Source organism: Bicyclus anynana, chromosome 4 (assembly GCF_947172395.1).
Source record: "Bicyclus anynana chromosome 4, ilBicAnyn1.1, whole genome shotgun sequence".
Classification (NCBI taxonomy): Eukaryota; Metazoa; Arthropoda; class Insecta; order Lepidoptera; family Nymphalidae; genus Bicyclus; species Bicyclus anynana.
In genome coordinates, this window is record NC_069086.1 from 18,887,068 (window position 1) to 18,908,896 (window position 21,829).

General features: G+C 42.9%; 2 protein-coding genes across 2 annotated transcripts in view; one reads left to right on the plus strand and one right to left on the minus strand.

Moving 5' to 3' along the window:
• LOC112049172 (protein crumbs) overlaps window positions 1-21,829 on the minus strand; it is a 52,068-nt gene that overhangs the window by 14,442 nt on the left and 15,797 nt on the right. The window contains exons 2-23 of the mRNA XM_052891434.1: window positions 19,955-20,140; window positions 16,854-17,065; window positions 16,564-16,753; window positions 15,612-15,708; window positions 15,022-15,176; window positions 14,416-14,535; window positions 13,857-13,973; window positions 13,147-13,289; window positions 12,829-13,039; window positions 12,537-12,608; window positions 10,835-10,963; window positions 8,313-8,404; window positions 7,689-7,971; window positions 3,561-3,668; window positions 3,050-3,172; window positions 2,695-2,843; window positions 2,170-2,365; window positions 1,742-1,931; window positions 1,281-1,460; window positions 764-986; window positions 429-671; window positions 6-218 (exon numbers count right to left, since the gene is read on the minus strand). Coding sequence (XP_052747394.1) covers window positions 6-218; window positions 429-671; window positions 764-986; window positions 1,281-1,460; window positions 1,742-1,931; window positions 2,170-2,365; window positions 2,695-2,843; window positions 3,050-3,172; window positions 3,561-3,668; window positions 7,689-7,971; window positions 8,313-8,404; window positions 10,835-10,963; window positions 12,537-12,608; window positions 12,829-13,039; window positions 13,147-13,289; window positions 13,857-13,973; window positions 14,416-14,535; window positions 15,022-15,176; window positions 15,612-15,708; window positions 16,564-16,753; window positions 16,854-17,065; window positions 19,955-20,140 — 3,632 coding nt within the window. The remainder of the gene's footprint in view (window positions 1-5; window positions 219-428; window positions 672-763; window positions 987-1,280; window positions 1,461-1,741; window positions 1,932-2,169; window positions 2,366-2,694; window positions 2,844-3,049; window positions 3,173-3,560; window positions 3,669-7,688; window positions 7,972-8,312; window positions 8,405-10,834; window positions 10,964-12,536; window positions 12,609-12,828; window positions 13,040-13,146; window positions 13,290-13,856; window positions 13,974-14,415; window positions 14,536-15,021; window positions 15,177-15,611; window positions 15,709-16,563; window positions 16,754-16,853; window positions 17,066-19,954; window positions 20,141-21,829) is intronic.
• On the plus strand, window positions 3,730-7,370 carry LOC112049171 (nitric oxide-associated protein 1). The gene is made up of 4 exons (XM_024086968.2): window positions 3,730-4,632; window positions 5,130-5,335; window positions 5,862-5,979; window positions 6,119-7,370. The coding sequence occupies exons 1-4, from the start codon at window positions 4,036-4,038 to the stop codon at window positions 7,301-7,303; spliced, it is 2,106 nt and encodes a 701-aa protein (XP_023942736.2). The 5' UTR covers window positions 3,730-4,035; the 3' UTR covers window positions 7,304-7,370.

Below are 21,829 nucleotides of genomic sequence, written 5' to 3' on the forward strand. Positions count from 1 at the left end.
GTTACCCATTGTCCGTTGACGACCACGTCCTGGAAGCAGCCGATGAAGTAGTTGGGCCCGTGCGTGACGGTGGCGTAGGACGAGCCGGCGGTGCCGAGGCGCGTGGACGGGAAGGAGGTGACGGACGCGTTGAAGGCCTCGTTCTGGCTGATGGGGTAGATGGTCTGCTCCTCGTTGGCGGCCAGCACCAGGTGCGACGAGTTGATCGTCACGAACACCTGCCGAGTCACATTATAATAATAGAAATAAACCATTTATTTAGCAAAAATAAAACAACAAAAACAATAGCTAATGTACATGATATTGGCATCTCCCTCTCAAACACCACCACCAGTCAGCCCAGCCAAGGACACAAACACCAGAACCACTGCGTAAATACTGTGTGCAGCTCTGAGGGGCAGTTAAATCGCTTGCACACACACACTCACTTTCTGCCAGTTGCTATCGTTGAGGTTGGAGCCGATGAACACGCCTTCCCACTTGTTGAGCAGGCTGGAGTGCAGGTTGAGCCGGCCCTTGGACAGCTCGAGGAAGAAGTAGGTGAAGCCGCGGCCCATCGCCAGCAGGCCGCTGCCCAGCGTGGTCTTGAACCGGAACGAGATGTCGTAGCCTTCCTCCCGCGTCGTGTTCACCTCTGCGTAGCTGTTCTTCTCGAGCGACATCGTCGTTATCTGCGAGTGATTACACAATATACTGCAGCACGGTTCTTGCTGCGAGCACCGCACACATGTTGACGGCGGCAGCAGCAGCGGCCGTCGCGTACCTTCTCGCACGTGGTGCCGTAGTAGCCGGGCGCGCACGAGCAGTTGAACCGGTGGTCGTTCTCGTGCAGCAGCCACGGCAGGCACGTGCCGTTGTTGCGGCACGGCTCGCCGCGGCAGCCCTCCAGCACCACGGAGCAGTTCTGGCCGCCCCAGCCCGCCTCGCAGAAGCAGTAGTAGGAGGCGCGCCGGTCGTCGCAGCGCCCGTGCTCGCACGGCGTGTACCTGCGCACAGATACAGCGACATTACTAAAAGGAGGAATTTTGCGTTTGTGTGAGTACTGGCCAAGTGGCAAGTTATCAATTTTAATGTCGTGACGATACGAAGACGACGCGCACTCGTCCACGTAGTATCAGAAGTGGGATCACCTGAGACACTCGTTGATCTCGTCCTGGCAGTGGTCGCCCTCGTAGCCCGCGAAGCAGTCGCACGAGTAGCTGCCCACGCCGTCCACGCACTTGCCGTGACGACACGGAGACGACGCGCACTCGTCCACGTTGTATCAGAAGTGGGATCACCTGAGACACTCGTTGATCTCGTCCTGGCAGTGGTCGCCCTCGTAGCCCGCGAAGCAGTCGCACGAGTAGCTGCCCACGCCGTCCACGCACTTGCCGTGACGACACGGAGACGACGCGCACTCGTCAATATTGGTTTCGCATCGCGCACCCGTCGTGCCCGCCACGCACACGCACTCAAACCTGCAAACACACGTACGTTGAAAATCTTTGTTAGATTATAAATAGATAAATGAAACTTATTATTTCTTTTTAAAAAATCGGCATAGCAATATCGTGTCGTATAGTATGAAAACATCTTTGCAGTGGATTTGGCTTTGGCTCAAAGTAAGTTCAAAGTTTTAACTACTTATTTCCATCAATCATCATCAACACACTGATGTCTCATTTTTTAAACAAGGTAACACATAATACTTTCACTCGGCTTTGTGAAAGCAAAGCTTCAAAGTTCAAAAGCACGTTACCCGCTAGCTGTCTCCAAGGAGTAGGGCTGGTAGAAGTGTTCGGGCAGCAGCATGTGCGGCTGCGGGCCCACCTGCGGCGGGGCGGCGCCGCGCGGCAGGTACAGGCTCGCGTTGCTGCGCTGCAGGCACACGCCGTCGTACTTGCACGGCGAGCTCTCGCACTCGTCTATGTCTGTCTCGCAGTTTGTGCCTGAATGTTGCGAAGTACTTTAATTGTACATGCACTCCTAGAACATTGTCTATATCAACATTCTGAGAACTGTGTATACTAGTTCTAAGTATAGTCTTTTCTTGAGTTCTTATGAACTACAAGTAGCGGCACGAAACTCTACCGCTGACATGATAAAATAATATTAATACAAAGAGTAAAAATAATAATTACAAAATTACAAAGAGGTAGGCCAGTAAGGGTAGAACGTGTTCGTTACCAGTGAAACCGGGGTAGCAGTTGCAGTGGTAGTCGTTGACGTCGTCGACGCAGGTGCCGCCGTTGCTGCAGGGCTGCGAGGCGCACTCGTCGATGTTGAGCTCGCAGTCATCGCCCGTGTAGCCCGTGCCCGCGCAGTCGCACGTGTAGCCGTTGATCTCGTCCGTGCAGCGCCCGCCGTGCGCGCACGGCTGCGGCTGGAGACCACACATACGTTCCAGCACATATTGATGACGTCATATCTACTGTGTCCTCGTTCCTCACCATGACACAAGGTTAGAATGCACGAAAAAGGCGTATTTATTAACTGACACAGAAGGATTACCAACATCTTCTTAAGCTTTGTTTCAGTTTTGTGGTGTGACAGCTCAATTAAAGATTTAATACACCAACCAAAGTTATCAATAAGTTCAAAACCTCACCGTCGAAATAGTTAAATAAACATGGAGTATAATTTGTAGTTGAAACGGCTCTTGGCTCCAAAAAGTTAAACATATTGTGTAGTTCAACTGTAAAGTTTACTCACTTCACAATCATCAATGTTAGTTTCGCAATGAGTTCCGGTGAGTCCCTCTTGACAAACGCACTTGTAGCTGGCGATGCCGTCCACGCACGTGGAGCCCGCTGAGCAAGGGTTAGCAGCGCATTCGTTGATGTTTATCGAACAATCCTTGCCTGACACGAAAAAATTTTGTAATTTTATGGTTTTTAAAGGTCATGAATAAAACAAACAATAAAATAAATTTATATATAAAATATTTGAGCATTTTGCAGCTACATGGCAGCACCTTGGGTTTTAAACAAGAAAGTTCGTAGAATGTATGTATGATTTCGCTTTGGTAATTTTCAAAATGTCATTTCATTATATTATGTTGTTGTACCTTCGAATCCCTCGACACAAGTGCACTCGTAGTTGTTCTCCAGGTTTTGACACGAGCCGCCGTTCTTACAGGGTGAAGATAAACATTCATCGATGTCTTGTTCACAACTGTCACCAGTGTAACCTAAAATATTTTTTTCTTAAGCAGTTTCTAAATTCTCCCTCTTTTAAATATTGAAAAGAAGCAGACGTTACTAATTAGTATGCGAAAGTTGATTATAAAGATTGACTAAATCATTTATTTTCGAATATTAACATTAGCATCAGAACATTGTAGAGTCAACATCTCCTGAGAAAACTCGAGTTTTGGGGTGAAACGTGGGTAGAGGATTTTCTAGGTAACATTGTCGTTTGAATTCGTCGGTTTTTTGACGATAATAGCAAAATAAATAAATTAGTCACATTTTAAATCTCCCCATAAGATACAGAGAAAACAAAACAAATTGGTTTAGAAAGTAAGCTAAGTATTTACTAATAACAAGACACTTCTGCTAATGTAGTTTTATTGTTACCTGGTTTGCAGTAACACTGGTAGGAACCATGCACATTGACGCAGACTCCATGATTACAAATTTTCGGCATCAATGCACATTCATCAACATCCAACTCGCAAAATCTTCCTGTGAACAACAATAAAATGAATCTAATATCGCAGTCATTATGCTTCGGATTAGATCCGATTACGATATCGTATCGGGTAATGTAAATACTATTTAGCACTTGTCATCGATGACATAATATATGACATTTGTCTATGGTTCACGTCATTTTGACATTTAACTTAATGTCAGTTTTGATTTTGACAACTTTGACACTTGACAACTGACATTGTCGGATGGAAAGGGAAACGAAAATATTGTTTGTCCGATGTTGTTAAATTATTTTATTTTAAACAATAGCGGTAATAAATGAAAATGTGTAAAATTATTGATGTTTTATAATTGACGTACTTAAGTATGAACTCATAGTGGTTTTAATAAAGGCACCATGTGGTATTCCGTGCGCAATATATGGAGGTTATATCGAAAGAAATTCTCACCCCGTTTAAATCATTCTAAAGCCACAGAAAACGATGTTCGATTCCAAAAAAAAGATTTCAAAGATCTGCTACAACAACACAAGGATAAAATAGTTTTTAGTTCGTATTTGGAATATGAGAAATTGCAATTGGGTTACTATAAATATTATGTGAAAACTCTCAGAAAAGCAAAAGAGACTGAAACGAAAGAGTTTCGTGAGAGAAGTTTACCACCTCTGCCTTTGTCCTTGAAATATTATGTAGAGAAAGAAAGGATTGCAGAGGATGAAATCGAGCAAAAGTATGAAGAACCAGAGAAATCCTTCCAATTGCCATTTGCAAACACAACTCGTATTAACATTCAGGATGAAACAATGACTCAAGAACAGCAGAGCTCTGATGTAGAGTTCGACAAATCTAATGTACAGAAATGGATGACAAATTATGAGCAATTTGATGATACAAAACTGGTTTCTGCTACGGATGAGGAAAGTGATGATGAGGTTGTTGAAAATGAATGGTGCAAGCATTACGGCACTCCAGATGCTACAGTAGCTGTCAGCCAGGTAAACTGTGTGCCAACACATGGTTATCATAGGTAAACCAATATGAACAATATTCCCATTCTCCTTCAACTAGTCAGGAATGACTGTATTAGGAGTAGGTACTACAATAGACCAACGGGGCGAGATGTTGAACCACCACCTCTCGATGAGGAGTCCGAACACTCTTACTGTTGACCTATTAAGGCTCAAAACACACACACCCTTCCACAGAACACAGAAATAGCTATCATTATAAGCTGTTAGAGAAACTATAGTTTAACATAGTGTTTGGGACAAACAGGAAAAACTCACACTTGTAGGACTAGCACATCAATGACATATCTCTTGAGAAAAAAAAGAAATATTTTTGACATTTGTCTTTTTTATCTCATGGTACAGGCATCATTGGCCTACTGACCAGTGACCCATTCTACTGTATACATACGAATATAAGTGTGGTGTTTATAACAAAAAAAATCTTTCTATATGGCTGAATTTTTCACACTTGTGCCACACAGGTACCCTGTGGAGGTTGTGGGGCTCTCCTGCATTGCAACGACCCCGCCATACCAGGCTATCTACCAAGTGAACTGTTCAAGGGCACGGAGATTGAGGAGCTGAAGACCATGGAGTGTCAGCGATGTCACTTCCTCCAGGAATATAATATTGCTTTGGATGTCACTGTACAGCCTGAGGAATATGAGAAACTTCTAAAGTCAATTAGGTAGTTACTGTTTTACTTTAACATGTTTATCCTTTTGATCTTTATTAGTTTCAATAGAACATACCTATTTTAGGAGCTTGGTTTGACAAACTATAACAGACTCTCTCTATAGGCCAATTAATGTAATTGTGTAATAATGACATCTGTTGTATATCACTTGTATCTGTAGGCTGTGGTATGCACTTCATAAAAGCAAAATGCACAGCCTACCCTGAGGATTAATTATGAACTTGCATTGGATTGGAGAAGAAACTTGCCTACTCTAGTTAAGATTATGCAAGCCACTGTCCATAGGAATGCAAGAATTTTACTAGCTGGCGCCGCGCGGTTTCACCCGCGTGGTTCCCGTTCCCGTAGGAATATGGGGTTAATATATAGCCTTCCTCGATAAATGGACTATCTAAAACTGAAATAATTTTTCAAATCAGACCAATAGTTCCTGAGATTAGCGCGTTCAATCAAACAAACAAACAAACTCTTCAGCTTTATAATATTAGTGTAGATGTACATTGTTGTAATTTTCCAGACATGTGAAGTCCTTGGTTTTGCTGATGGTGGACTTGACTGACTTCCCCTGCTCTATCTGGCCTGGGATAGTTGACATCATAGGCACTAACAGACCCATTTTTATAGTTGCAAACAAGGTAAGAACAAGATGTTTTATTGATTGTATTGTAGACCTGTTACAATTTTCATTAATTAATTTGTAATTTAGAACACATATAATATCAATAGTCATGTATTAGATTCTATGAGTCAAACATGAAATTTGCTTTGTACCAGGTGGACCTTCTCCCAGGTGATAGTATTGGTTACCTCAAACGTATCAGAGAGTCCCTTCTTACAGAAATCAAGAAAACAAAATTAGGTGAAGCAAATATCAAGTATATAGCATTGATATCAGCTAAAACAGGTTTTGGTGTTGAGGAACTAATCTCTGCCATGTTCAAGCTTTGGCTGTATAAAGGAGACGTTTTTCTAGTGGGCTGTACCAATGTGGGGAAGAGTTCACTGTTCAATGCTCTTCTTCAGTCAGACTACTGCAAAGTGCATGCAGTGGATATTGTCAAAAGAGCCACAGTCAGCAGGTGGCCAGGAACCACACTGAACCTTTTGAAGTTTCCCATTAACAGACCATCTGGTTGGAAAATTCGTCAGAGAAGTAACAGATTATTATCTGAAGCTAAGTTAATAAAGGTAGAGAATGAGATACGTAATGAACAGTTATCAGGGAAAAAAGTTGCAGCAGCCCCTTCATTACTAGGTCACATTGGCAGAACATTCTCAGAACATATTGCTATGGATGACAATTTTGCAGGAAAACAACACAAGTTGACAGTATTAGATGAAAATCACGAACTTTTCAGGAAAAGCAAATGGTTGTATGATACGCCGGGGGTAGTTCATCCAGATCAAGTTCTGTCACTTTTGAGTACAGAAGAATTGTTGTTGACCATTCCTAAAACGCTAATTAGGCCTCAAACTTATTACTTGTTCGAAGGGATGAGTATTCTCATAGGTGGGTTGGCACGAATAGATCTTCTGGACACAGCAGAGCCCTGTCGGCTTACGATATTTTGTTCAGAAACCCTTCCAGTGACTGTAGTGACTACTGCAAATGCTGATGATCTGTACAACACATTTATTGGTACAGAATTATTTGCAGTTCCTTTGGGGGGTTCAGAGAGACTAAGAAATTGGCCTGGGTTGAAAAATAAGCAGTTCAAGTTTACTGGAGAAGGTCCCAAGATTTGCTGTGGTGATGTAGTGTTATCTTCAATAGGGTGGGTGTCTATAACAGCTAAGAAAGACAGTATTTGTACTATAGAGGCTTGGACTCCACAAGGGAGAGGTATCCACAAACGACAACCTTCAGTGTTGCCATATTCCATTAATTTAAAAGGCAAGAGAATTCAAGGCACACCAGCTTATATGGTTGGAAAAGTATACACAGGTGATGAATCTTAGTTCTTAAGTTTGTATTAAGTTTGCTAGTAATTGTATGCATAATAAAGTATAGAAAGACAACAATAGACATGGCATAAGTGTTTTATTTTTACCTGACCATGTTAGCAAAGGTATCCTTTTCAACAATTTCAATTAATTTGCTAGTATATTAACTTGATCAGTTCCAAACGTCCGATACCTAATCCGTGTTTCCGTCTGACGTGCCCGAAGATGTGTAGCTACGAGTAAGTAAATCGAAATCGAAATAAATTAGTCAACTATCGACGTCATCATACAGCTAAATATGAGATTCAATGACGATTTGGATGTTTTGCGATCGCTTTTCCTTACGTATTCAAAGACCATCTACTGGAGTATCTTGTACATCCAGTGGCGACGTACATACCGTTGTAGCCGGGCGGGCACTGGCAGCGGAAGAGGCCGGAGTCGAGCGCGAGGCAGGAGCCGTTGTTGCAGGGCGAGGAGGCGCAGGCCGAGTCGGCGGCGGCGGGGGCGCAGCGCCACGCGCCCGCCGTCTCCACGCACTCCTGGCGCGGCGGGCAGGGCGCGGCCGGCGCGCGGCAGTCCGGCGCCGGCTCGCAGCCGTCGGCGCGGCACTCGTCGCCCTCCGGCGTGTCGCAGCGCGCGCCCGCCCAGCCCGCGGCGCACTCGCAGTGGAAGCCCTTCGCCTGCCACACACCGCGAGTTGCACGTTACATTCATCGCAGCGTAGATAAAATGCGCAAAATAGAAACAAAATTATAGTAGGTAGGTCACCAATCTTTATGGTCTGTCCTAACAACGAGGCACACGCAGCTCGGCGTGTTACAACTGCAAAGCGGGACTACCTAATCGAGTCGTGTCGACAACAATCGCATTGAGATACTTTTCTTTATTACTGGAATAAATTTAAGATTTTTCCGGGATTAAAGTATCCTATATTCTGCTCCAAGGTCCAATTTATCTCTTTCATCCAATTCGTCTGACAAAAGAGCATATTTACTGGTGATGGAGTGAGTATAGTACTGACGTGGTCGCGGCACGCCACGGCATGCACGCAGGGCTGCGCCGCGCAGCGCTCCGTCAGCGCCTTGCCGGCCGGGCCCAGCTCGCAGTATACACCTACAGACCAACAATTTATTTTTACAATACATAAGCGATGAAATCTGATTTAAACATACAACAATCATACATCTAAAGAATATCACAAAAATGCCAAAAAATATATGAAACCTCACATATAAGTGATAGTTAATGTTTAAATAAACTACCTACTATGTTAATTATATCTGAAGAATAAAGCGACGAACATATAATTAACATAATGTAACTATAATTTTAACCAAGTTCAAAGTCACTTCCTGGAAATTAGAGTAGGTATGTTCTACAATATATCATCCACACAACTAATACATTCTCTTTAAACACCTACTGCAACAATCCGCGAAATACATCAATTAATGAATGGGATGATTCACGCTACACTGTGCACGGTTAAACATTTCCACCAGAAAATACCCAATTTTCTTAATAATATTAAACTGAATTATTGTCATCTGATAGTTAAGAAAACGCTAAAAATTATGAAGCTTTAATAAAGTTTAAAGCATAAGTATGCAATTACTTACTGCTCCAGCTTTAGAGGTGTTAGTAGGTTGTTCGGTGTGCGCGGGGTAGCGTGAATTTTCACAGTAACATCAACAACAGATCTAATAAGTACAGTAAAAGCACATGCAGCATGGACACGAAACGCTAACACGGACTCACGGTTTAGTACAAGCATATCGTCCTACATAGGTACTAGTACATCGATACAACAGAACAAACGCCGTCAAAAACATCACATTCTGAAATTCACGCAACGGACGTAGACACAATTGCGCACGATAACTGACAGATGTCACAACAAACCGCCAACTATTGGGTAATATGTATGTGCCTAACAAACAATAAACTTTTGTCACCAACGTTTAGAGTGCCCACATTGACTGTTTGTGGGCACTCTTTGTCCTTGTCATAAATCTTAGTTGTTGGAGTTGCGCATCGTGTATAATCTACAACCGCCGACTATAGAAATATCAGCACAATAGAAACGCTTTGTTAAATTACTCAAATCAGCGTTTTACATTGAGTTTTTTTTTCATTTATTTTTATTCTTAATGTCGAGAATTGCTTACGCTGAGCTGAAAGTTAATTTCAATCAAAGTCCCGAAGTATTAATTATAATATCATTTTGACAAAGTAAACTAAACTAATCTAAACACAATTAACATATCTCAATAAATGAAACGTAATCTGAACAGATTAACTGCGACGTGCAAGCGCAGTCCACCGCTACATTCCACAACACAGACACAAGTCACAACACAGCTGCAGCGCACATGGCACATTGCACAGCTGCACACAGCACAGGCACAGGGGGCACAGGGGACACAGCGCAGGCGCAGGCACAGTCAGGCAGCAGTGCGGCGCCGGTACCTGTACCTTACGACTAAGTCCTTAACTCTTCTTACGCTACGTGTTGTGGATAAGTGCTACAGGTAGACTAGTGCGCCGCCCGCCGCGCCGCTCGCTCTACGGACACGGTCAACATGGGGTACAGGAACCAGGATTGTATTGATTTACTTACATAAAAGCAATAAAATCCCTTAAATAATGTTTGGAACAATTCTGAAATATAATTGGAACAATAAAGTCACATTTACTAAAAATTTACTTTATGACCTTATTTACAATATAATTTTAAAAACTTGTTTATTTTCTGTAAAATCAGTTCAATATAACAAAAGCGTTGAACTTTCCAAAATATCCTTAAATACTAATAAATAACAGTTAAACCTATAATGGTTATTTTTGTAGTCTTTTGGTTTGTTAAAACAAACACTGAAATCTTACAAAAAAATATTCAAGTGTAAAAAACGATCTAATAAATTAATGAATCCCATCAGTTGCTTTTACAATATAATATGGTGAGTGGTGTGCACTTCATGCACGCACAAATGCACCGCTTACCCGAAGGACAACCCTAGATTTAACAAGGAATTTTTTATTTTGTATGATCTGTATGTATAATGCGTACCCTATTTACACACTATTGACCACACTGTACGTCACTGAGTACAGTCCTGTACTGTACTCAGTGATGTACAGTGTGGTACTGGATTGACATGCGACCAACCACATATCTCGCGAACAAAAATAGACTAATAACCAATAGCGGTCCAACTGGAAATACTGCTATCTCATTCTATGCTTTGGAACGGAACAGATGCGACTGAGGTAACCAAACCGTCATTGGTTGACATTTTGTTTGTTCATCTTCACGAGATACTCGTATATCATTGGTCGCATGCTAGGTTCTTAAACTCGGTATAGTTGGATGCAATCTTTTTGACATTTCCGAATATCGTGCATTATGCTGCGTAATACAATGTTTATAGGTATCCCCGGTGACGCAGGCGCGGCGGGAAGGCATCGCCCGCATGCACCTCCCACCCGCCCGTCACGCATCTTGTTTTTTTTTTAATTTTTAATTTAAAGTGGTAGTGCTACCTTTGTAGGGCGGCGCGCAGGTGCAGTTGACGTGGTCGGCGCCGCTGCTGCACGTGCCGCCGTTGAGGCACACGCCCGCCTCGCACGCCGCCTCCGCGCTCGTGCAGTTCGGCGCCAGCCCCGGCGCGCCTGCGGGGCGGGCACAGACTCTACATTGCGTACTACGACTGGCCGGAACTTTCTCGCTCTTACACCAGAACAACGTAGTGTGTCTGTCTATAGACACTAAGTTATGTGATTTTAATTGACTCTATAGTTTACTGAATCCAAAACTGTTTTAAAAATTGATTATTTATTTATTAATTTAAATTATTAATTCCAAGGGACGACTGTCAATATGTCTGGTTGTTAAATATTGAACCTTTCTCGTTCAATTAACTATCGGCCCAGCCATTTCATTGGATGCCTGCTTTCAATGAGCTAGCTAATCTAGCTGAATGGCTGCGTCATAATAGGGATGATGACAGTTTTTTAAATTATATATAAATTAAGAGTATGCTAATAGTAAAGCAATTTTCGCGGATCCCTGAACAACGCCCCATACAAAATGGTGTGAATTAATGATGTCTTAGGTACATAATGATCGTTGTATGGGCGTTCAAACAAAATTACTAATATATTTGTTACTAGCGGACGCCCGCGACTTCGTCCGCTTGAAAGTCGTTGTAAACTTTCAACTACCCCTACCCTACACTACCCCTACCCTACCCCTACCCTACTCTACCCCTACCCTACACTACCCATACCCTACCCTACCCTACCCTACCCCTACCCTACTCATTAAGGCTGCACTTCTTTATTTATCCCCCCCCCCCCCGCGAGTCGCGTCGAGCGCGGCAACCGTTACACAAAAATAATCCATATAGCATGAATTAGTATGCACGCGCGATGGCTTTGCGTATTTTTTGTATTATAACTTTGGTGTTTCTATACCGATTTTTATGATTCTTTTTTTATTCAATAGGTAATAATGTTAACTTTTTTAGTTAGGGATGAGTGATATAAACATAAGAGTAGACAAATATAATTAGAAAGCTCCGAACTGCTAAGTTATCGGGAGTTACACGTGTTATTGTGAGTCAACCATAAAAGATAGACATATATATGCTGTTGTGTTTTTATAGATCATTTGAAGGAGAACATTTCCGTCATACATGATTTCTATATAGCTTTAACCATTAAGGCTGTACACGTGACGAAAACTTAAAAAAGTGAGTTACTTCTCCCGTTTTCTCAACATTTCTCTTCACTGCTCTACTCCTATTGACCGTAGCGTAATGAAAAGTGTACTATAACCTGCCCAGGAGTATGTAGAATAATTGTACCAAGTTTCGTTAAAATCCGTCCAGTAGTTTTTGTTTCTATAAAGAACATACAGACAGACAGACAGACAGACAAAAATTTTACTGATTGTATTTTTGGCATCAGTATCGATCACTAATCACCCCCTGATAGTTATTTTGGAAATATATTTCATGTACAGAATTGACCTCTCTACAGATTTATTATAAGTATAGATTTGTGCGTTTGAAATTTTATAATCTTATTTTGCAAATATCCAGACAATCTTTGATTTTTATGTATAAATTAGTTAACATTAACCTTATTTACCCGAATGTATCATAAAAATCAATATATTCAAATCTAGTCATCATCCCCATTGTACACAACCTACACCTAGTAGTACACGAGTATAGCTTACCGAAGTAGCCGACGTCGCACACGCACAGCACCTGCTTGGTGAGCACCACTCCCGCCAGCGCGCCGCCCACCGCTGGCAACAACAACTTACGTTTCTAAATTGGTACTTTTTACGGCATTAATTTGAAATATTAAAAATGTTAAACATTAACAAAATAGCATGTTGTGCACATGACGACCGCAACCAAAACGAGCGGGTTTGTCATTCGGAACAGCTGCAGGAGTATTTTGACGTTCCGATCGCTTAGTGGAACGTAGCCTAAGTAGTGCACGGTATAAACGAGTGCAGTTACCGGCGCCGCAGTGCGAGCGCGGCGGGCAGGCGAGGTCGGCGCAGGCGGCGGGCGCGGCGGGCGCGGCGGGGGGCGCGGCGGGCGGCGGGGTGGCGGGCGCGCACAGCGGCGGCGCCAGGCCGCGCGCGCACACGCAGCGGAAGCCGGCGCCGTTGTTCTCCTCGACGCACGCGCCGCCCGCGCCGCACGGGCCCGATGCGCACGCTGACATCTGCGAACACGCACATAACACTATTGTATACTAGTTCCTCGGGTTATTGTTCTAGTGAATGTGCTGGATTACGTGCTCAGTTCCCCAGACAGGCTCTAGTAGCTCACCTTGTGGCAGCGCTCGCCGGTGTAGCCGGGCAAGCAGGCGCACACGAAGCTGCCGTACGTGTCGTAACAGGCGCCGTGCCCGCAGATGCCGCGCTCTTCCTCGCACTCGTTCACGTTGGTCTCGCAGCGCGCACCCGTGTAGCCTGCGCGGAACATAACATGACACATTCAGTACGCAATAGTGTTAAGCCGACTTGAACTTTATGACGTCTCTAAACTTCGTGTGTTAAGATGTAGACGCGAGACTGCGCGAATCTCTCTCCCACCCGCAGTCGCCCCATTGGTCTTCATTTTAGCGTATTTTTAGTACAACCAGCGCTCAGCAAAACCCGCAGCCGAGTTCTAAGACACCAAAAGTTTGCATATCAGGCTATACTCGTATCACACAAACAGCTAACTGACTGAAGGTGGTACCTGCTAAATCGGCTATGACATCAAATAGCAATATACAACATACACAACAACATAGTATAGCAAAAGACAACCATGGAATCATCGCACCCTCATAAATACAAGTACATATCTACACTGTATATTACATCGATTTAAAACACTGTCCAAGGACAATCGAGCAACAGCAAAGTGGATCAAAAATTAATTTATTTTGTAGTCATTAAGTAACTATTTTTATATCCTCTATCTATTGCAGACACGCTGCATTTTCTATACATGGCCAAGCCAACATATACGGTAGTGTGGTAGTCGCTCACCGGTGCCGGCGCAGTCGCACGTGAAGTTGTTGACGGCGTCGACGCAGCGGCCGCCGTTGAGGCACGCGCCGCTCTCGCACTCGTCGATGTCCGACTCGCAGTTGCGCCCCGTGTAGCCTGCGTGCACATGTAATTATCGCATCAAACTCTTTGTATCCCTTAACAAAAACGGAGTCCGCTCTGTTGTTGAACAAGTACTATTAATGTGTGCAATATTATTATAGCATTCAGGGGGATATCAACTTTTTAGGTTGGCTGTAGCATCTTTGACACTGTTGGTCTGGATGAGTAAAGCTGATATCTAGGGAGATATATGATGTAGTGCGCACATTTCTGTCGGTGCTTCTGTTGCTGATTTGGTCTGATCAGCTGATCGACGTTCTGTTTATCTACAGGTGATAGGTGACCCTAAAAATCCGTTTTAAATGTCTTCAGTGGGCGTTAACTTTGGAATTTTTGTTTAATAAAAAAAAACAAACGTGTCTATCAAATTTGTTTTACGTACAAAATATAAAAATTTGTGCACTCTGAAAACTTGTTCCTATATGAGTAGACTCACCGGGCGGGCAGTCGCACACGTACTGGTCGGCGCCGGGCGGCACGCTGCAGCTGCCGTTGTTGCGACACGGCCGCTCCACGCACTGCGGGTCCAGCGACTCCTCCAACTCGCAGAATTTGCCTGCACCATATACGTTTAAGTAAACGTGTAAACTAAAGGTTTTCTTTATTAAGTACATTAAAATATTCAAGCTTTCTCCAAATTACAACTCTTAACCAAATGGAGCTGTGCAGCGCTCCATGCAGTGGCAACTGTAGTACCGTGGTAGTTCAGGAGGCAGACGCAGGTGTAGTCCCCGCGCGGGTAGTCCTCGACGCAGCGGCCGTCGTTCTGGCACGGCTGCGACGCGCACGGGTCGCCGGCGTCCACCTGGCAGTTGTTGCCCGTGTAGCGTGGCGAGCAGTGGCAACTGTATGACAACAACAGCAAGTACCGTGGTAGTTCAGGGGGCAGACGCAGGTGTAGTCCCCGCGCGGGTAGTCCTCGACGCAGCGGCCGTCGTTCTGGCACGGCTGCGACGCGCACGGGTCGCCGGCGTCCACCTGGCAGTTGTTGCCCGTGTAGCGTGGTGAGCAGTGGCAACTGTATGACAACAACAGCAAGTACCGTGGTAGTTCAGGGGGCAGACGCAGGTGTAGTCCCCGCGCGGGTAGTCCTCGACGCAGCGGCCGTCGTTCTGGCACGGCTGCGACGCGCACGGGTCGCCGGCGTCCACCTGGCAGTTGTTGCCCGTGTAGCGAGGCGTGCAGTGGCACTCGTATCTGTTGTCACAAAAAACACAATCAATTATGATCCAGACAAAAAACTTGATTAACAAAAATTTAGGTTTTTGGGTAATGCAATATTTTGGAGATATTGCATTACCCAAAAACGCGCATAATAGCTTGATAATGAAAAGTTTTGAGTCGCATGCAACAGGCACCCTTGGAAAACAATAATTTCGCAACATACTTTATCAAATAAGCTATTTCCTGAAAAATCAATGCGAAGTCAAGTTAACATCTCTTGAGGATGCTCCAGTGAAACAAACATGCGTTGAGTAAGTGATTCGTCAGGAACTTCCAAAAATTTCTCTTCTAAATCATAGTACGAGTATATGTGTCTAATAAATAAATAATTGGCATTACAAAACTATATATTATTGTATGTATAGATAGACGTCGAGCATACTGGAATGTAGAACATCGATCACTCACTTGTCGTGTCTGGATATACAGGTTCCGTGTCTCAAGCAGGGCTCGTTGTAACAGTAATCCTTCGGCGGTATCCTCAAGACGTCCTTCCTGTCTTTACCTGAAATACAAAATCAACTTCGTTAATCAGTTTATAGCACAAGAGAAACAGAAAGAAGCCACACTTGTCAGTGGACAGGGTATTTTCCAAGAGATTGAAGGGAAAGTAGAGAATACTAGAACAATTGTGAGGGTATATAAATAATAATTATTATATTACAGTATTGTAAAATGACCAAATAAATTCAGTACAAGCCTATCGATTTAATTGTGCCGTGTGCACGACCTTACACGAGAAATTAAAGAAATGATGAGAAATGGAATTCTAATACAATAGTAGAATAATTTAATTAGTGCTTAGTAAAATTTTCTCTCGGCTGGGGAGTACTAGGAAATATCGCCATGTTTATTTTTGCCGCCAAGCAGCATTGTTTTGTTCTAGTCTGATACCAGCTGGTTTCCGTAGTAATTAAATGCACATGAGGCTTAACAGTAACACCTACACCTTAGGTTGATGGAAACAGGGAACTTTAAAAGAAAATATTAAAACAAAAACGAGTATGCTATAGACTACATGATTAAAATAAAACTTTTTTCAAAAATAAAAAGCAAAGCGCCATTTGAGTCTCAGGCATAACTGAATCGTTCTTGAATAACAAGTACCGCGAAGTTTTGAAGTGTTCAAAAAGGGATTGTTTCAAAGTTCTGTATGAACGCCATCTACTGGTAGTTTAAAATAACAAACACTATTTCACTATGCCCGAAGATGGCAGCACACATCATAAAAGCCTCGCCCGATTACACGATTCGTAACGTAATCACCAGCTCACTTTTCAAGTCAAGCGTGCAGAAAGAAGTTTTACTTCAAAATTAAACAATTTATGCTTTTAAATAAGGACGCCATATAGATAGTTACACTCGTCGGTGGTGAGCGGGCAGTGTCCGAAGCGCGCGCTGGCCTGCAGCACGTGCGCCGCGTGGAACTCCAGCTGCGGGCCCTCGTGCACGCAGCCGCTGAACAGGTTGCCCACCAGCACCACCGCGCCGTCCGCCTCCAGCGCGCCCGGCGACAGCAGCTCGGGGTTCCACGTCACGTTCGATATCACCTGCACACGAGAGCATCGCACGAGATAACAGAGCCTTCGTTACTCTAGTGATCAGCATAAGAGGCGTCGGATCGTGATGAGATGTTCTTGCTCAGCGCACCTGTGTATCCTTATCGACCTCGAGCAGCAGCGAGGGCGGGTTGGGCCGGTAGCGCAGCGCCACCCAGTGCCAGCGGTTGTCCAGCGTCTCCTTCACCAGCGCCACCTCGCGCTGCGGCAGCGTGGGCCGCGCCCACGACACCACCACCTGCTCGAACAGCGCCGTCACGTACAGCGTGTAGCCCTCGAACCGCTGGGAGAACAGCTCGCCGCCTGCAGTACAGCACATCACACTCGTACATACCTCAACATCGATCGATATAAAATACGTAACGAATAAACTTAAAACTACTGGACCGATTTGAGAAATCGTTTCACCAATAAAAAGATACGTTAATAAGAAGGGAGGCTATATTCTATCCCCTACTACGCTACTTGTGGTGAGCTATGTAAGTCAGTAGATTCCGAGATGACAGAGCGATCGAATGAGAAATGCGGCGATCCGCAGAAAAATCGAAGCTACACATACTAGACACAGCTCCTAGAGTGACGAAGCTAAAATTCATTATTGGACAATGTTCAGCTCCAAATGATATTCAGGCAGCTTTGACTTTATTTTAAAATTTTAGTTAATTTTACTGATTATTTTATTTAGTTACCCTAAATAACTGTGCACATAACTGCTATCAAACAATAGTTGACAAATAATTTAACGATCAACGTAAACCTTTAAATGTATGTAAACGTACATAAATACCTAAATATTAAATACACGTTTCTTAGAAAACAATTGCCAGTAAGAAATTTTTTACTGGCAATTGTTTTCTAAGAAACGTGTATTTCTCCTCCTCTCCTCCTCTGTCCTCGCATTCTGACCTTGCATCAACACAACTGGATGTTTACACACACTATTGTTTTTACACAAAATGTAGGAGATTCTTTTAAAGGTTAAAGGTTTTTAAACGCAAAGTTAAAGGTTAACGCAAAATGGATTTGCTTCATTTACCCATTCCTAGTAAAAGATAACCATTGATCACACATAAACAGATGGTTATTATTTTAGAAAAAGCAAAATCAATCATATTAGTGGGTAGTAGTAGGTCAGCATTACCAACTACTACGCAAATTAAAGAATCAAGATGTCCTAGAGAGAGTGCTAATGAGGTCAGGTAGTCGTAGTCCGTTTAAGCTCGGCTCGTAAACTTTTTAGTGCGGAACCACCGAGATGAGATTCCATCTACTTGTAGGTACATATTATTATGATGTATCTACTCTCCGATGTTCTACAGGACATGTATGTAGTCGTTTATTGATAGGGTTTGTCCGGGGAATCTACCATCACACTGACCAGAATTTATATTGAAAACAGCATTGCTGACTTTCAGTTATGTAGATATTGTTGCTATTGCTCCTAATACTGTCCTGTGTCCTTATAAGTGACATTTTGTTTTGACAACGGTTTCCAACTAATTTTTAAGATTATCTGTTTGTTTGGTCAACTATATACTTACTTACATATTACAATAAAAAATAATCCGGTAAATTTAATTTTTATTGTGTTACGATTCCTGTTTTCGTCACATGTAAAACCCTTTGCACAGCATCACCGGAATTTATCAAGAAAAAACTTACGTATCTGCTAAACTAGTTTTCTTTAATAAACATTAAGGATTTTTATTTTATTTATTTAATATCTTCATCCTTATTTCGCACGGTACAAAATTGCAATATCAAGTAAAAAGCGGTCGCGGCAGCAGCAGAGAGTAACGAACGCCCAACTCTGGCTCGTCTACTTTTTCACGTCATCAACGTCAGCGGCTCAAGATTCGGCTCGTCCTGCGCTCGCGCGATCATTACCCACTCTACCTCGCTGCCTACTTATCTCAGCCACCGTCTGCGCGTCCAATTAGCCACTTTGCGTTTTACCGACGAGCGTCCGACTTGATTAATTAACTTTTTTCATCAAGCAAGATGCGCGTAGTCACTTCCTTATTTGCATTTAATATTTATGTTTAAACAACTTGCTATTTTTTTTAAATCTTTCTACGTGTAGTTGAGTACATACTTCATTTGATATGATATTTTTATCGATTCATCCTCGTTCGTATAAATGCTTTCTCTCACTCAATCTTTCTCTTGGTAGGTATTTAAAAACATGTAAGTACTTATGAATATTATATTCTTAAAATCTATAATGCTACTTGTGGTTAATTAAAAAAAAGCTCCATTTCAGATTTTAAATCACAGCTTAGCGATACTTTTGAACCAAAGCATACGAAGGATTCAAATCTAAAAAAGACGTTCCTGAGCTGGAAGTCATACCCAAGATCACTCGATTATACCACCGCGTACACTGCCGCGTTAAAGTGGTCATCAAAATATCTATTCAAAACAATGCATGTTGTAATTAAATAACACGCATAATATTATGAGAAGTGATATAACTGTCGAAGGCACAACAATAGACCGCAGAGTGCCGCCTATTTTTGGGCTGCTAATGGTCTTCGTGGCAGGTCCCGGTGCCTTGGCCGTGGTCAGCCGTGGTCATCTGCCGGGCGGCGCTGCGCTGTGAATACTTAACGACATGCGCGACATCGTATTTGGTCACCCGTGTTGACGAACTGTTCATCGACTCGCGAATAATAAGAGGCTACCACAAATCACGACACACGAATGTTATCATTTTGTTAAGTATCTGTTTTTCTCACATACGAGTACCTCCACCTACAGTACAATACGTCACAAAATTTTCAATTTTACTTACATCTGACAAAAACTATTTTAAACAGATGTTCCGAAATTGATTACTCGTACTTCTTAGTTCAATAAAATGAAATAAAACGTTTAAACATATCAGTAAAACACATAAACACAAACCTTACATACACTTTGTACATCCCATTTGACGTGTGACGTAATTAATGTATGTCATCACATCGATGGCTGATAATAATTCAATAAATAAAATCAAAATTAAATAATTGTAACTTGACAATTTGTAAGGACTCTATACTACCGGTTCGAAGGGCAGGTTTTACTGAGATGAGCCGGCAACAAGTTCTTCTTAACAATGTTTATCATGATTAAATGAAAATAGCTATACTACCCAAACAATCGTACGCAAATAAGTATTTAACGGGCTAATGGGTAATGGATACTCACCGACGCATGTCCTGAAGCTGAGCCCGACGAGCTGCTTGAGCGAGAAGGGCTTGGCGAAGCGGATGTAGGAGGAGCCGTTGAAGTAAGCCTCGGGCCGGTCCGACGGGCCCAGCGGCGCCGCCCCCAGCGCGCCCCCCAGCGAGCTCCCCAGCGCCGCCGCGCACGCCACCAGCAGCGCACACTGACCTGCAACAATACATGTCAATGATGAACTAAATAGAACAGGTAGGTACTTCTTATTATTACATTTTATTTTATTAGTGGAGCTTTTAGCCCTCACGGTGGGCAGTGCAATTTTGCTTCTAGTGCACGCCACTATAATGTAGTATGTATGAGTACAGGTGGTAAAGTATTTTTCACCATATTGCTCCTACGCCCCCGCCCTCCGCATTATTTGATCAATCAATGAGTGATCGAGTTCCATGACCGGGAGCGCGATTATAGATCAATGTGATCAGGCGGCACCACAGCACACAGGCGCGACTCCAGCGACTAATCGAGTTAGCGTCGCTGTGGCGCGCGCCGGGGGCCGGGCTCGCTCCCGGCCCGTCGCGGAAAGCTTCCACGCGTCGTGGAAAGTTCCGCGGGAAAGCGAAACCGTCGGCGCCATATGGGAACCATACTTTCCGTGATACCAGATAGTATTGTTGCGAGCTAACGACATGAAAGTTCTGTCACGTTTTCTACTGGCTTTCTAGCAAAGCATTATTTTTAACGTGATGGGTGATACAGGTTTACCGTGTCTTTCTGTGGCTTACAATTTTCAAACGAATGGACCGATTGTTCGTCGTTATTTTTGAAAAGAAGCAAATTTTCATACACGGTTTTCATAGTTGTATCTACTACAAAGATCGGATATACCAACAAACACGTACGAATACATAAGCATTTTTTATGATTAAAGGAATTTTAGACACAGAAGTGTTCTTTTAGGTGAAATCTTATTCATTTCACAATCGAATGGACCGATTTAGAAGTGACTTACGGAAGAAGGTTCTTAGTTTTGTACAATCAGTTAAGCCTATTAATAAATTGTAAAAATGAAAATCCGTTACGATGATGATGAATGGAATTTGTGACATATACATGACATCCATCTCTCTAACAAAATTATTGAGAGGTGGGAGTTATTCAAATTTTTCAATTTAATTTGTGTACATCCCCCTATGCAGTGAAACATCTTGTGCGAGGACGGCTTGTCTCAAGATGACACTACCATATCTTGAGGTACTAAATAAACCAACAACGATACCTACGAGACGTTCACGCCAACGATCAAGGTCGCGTGATTGGTGTTGGCTGATGCCACAATACGTGCTCACGTGATGCAGCGAGTGCACAATTTACTTGACACAGACAAAATAGACTGCACTACACAAACAACTGTATATCACAACAATCCGCCAAACAACACAATGCTTTGATTACGCAGTCCAAGTACTCGCATATTCGATGACCGTTCAATACATTTTTATGTGACGCCAGTCAAAATGAGACTTTAAAGCAATAATATACAAACTAAATTAGCATACATTAAAGTCAGCATTCGTGCGGTAAACCGTTCGTGTGCAATCGAAACCGCCCCGAACATACTTCTCATTGCAAGTATGTTTGGTAGAGATATAGGTAAAAGTTTGCAATCGAAATTTGAGTCTATTCATAATGTCATAAATCGTAAATTTCAAGTTCGCTCTATGCACTTTTTCATAATTGTATTATTTTACATACAGGGGTTGAAATGAAATAAATTATTTAATTTCAACAGAGCTTATTACAGGTAAAATAAAAAAAAGACGGGCTTCAGTTTCGGCTTTTATGTATTCTGTTTCCAGTATGACGCCATACCACAAGTATTATGAGGTACAATTCATTGCA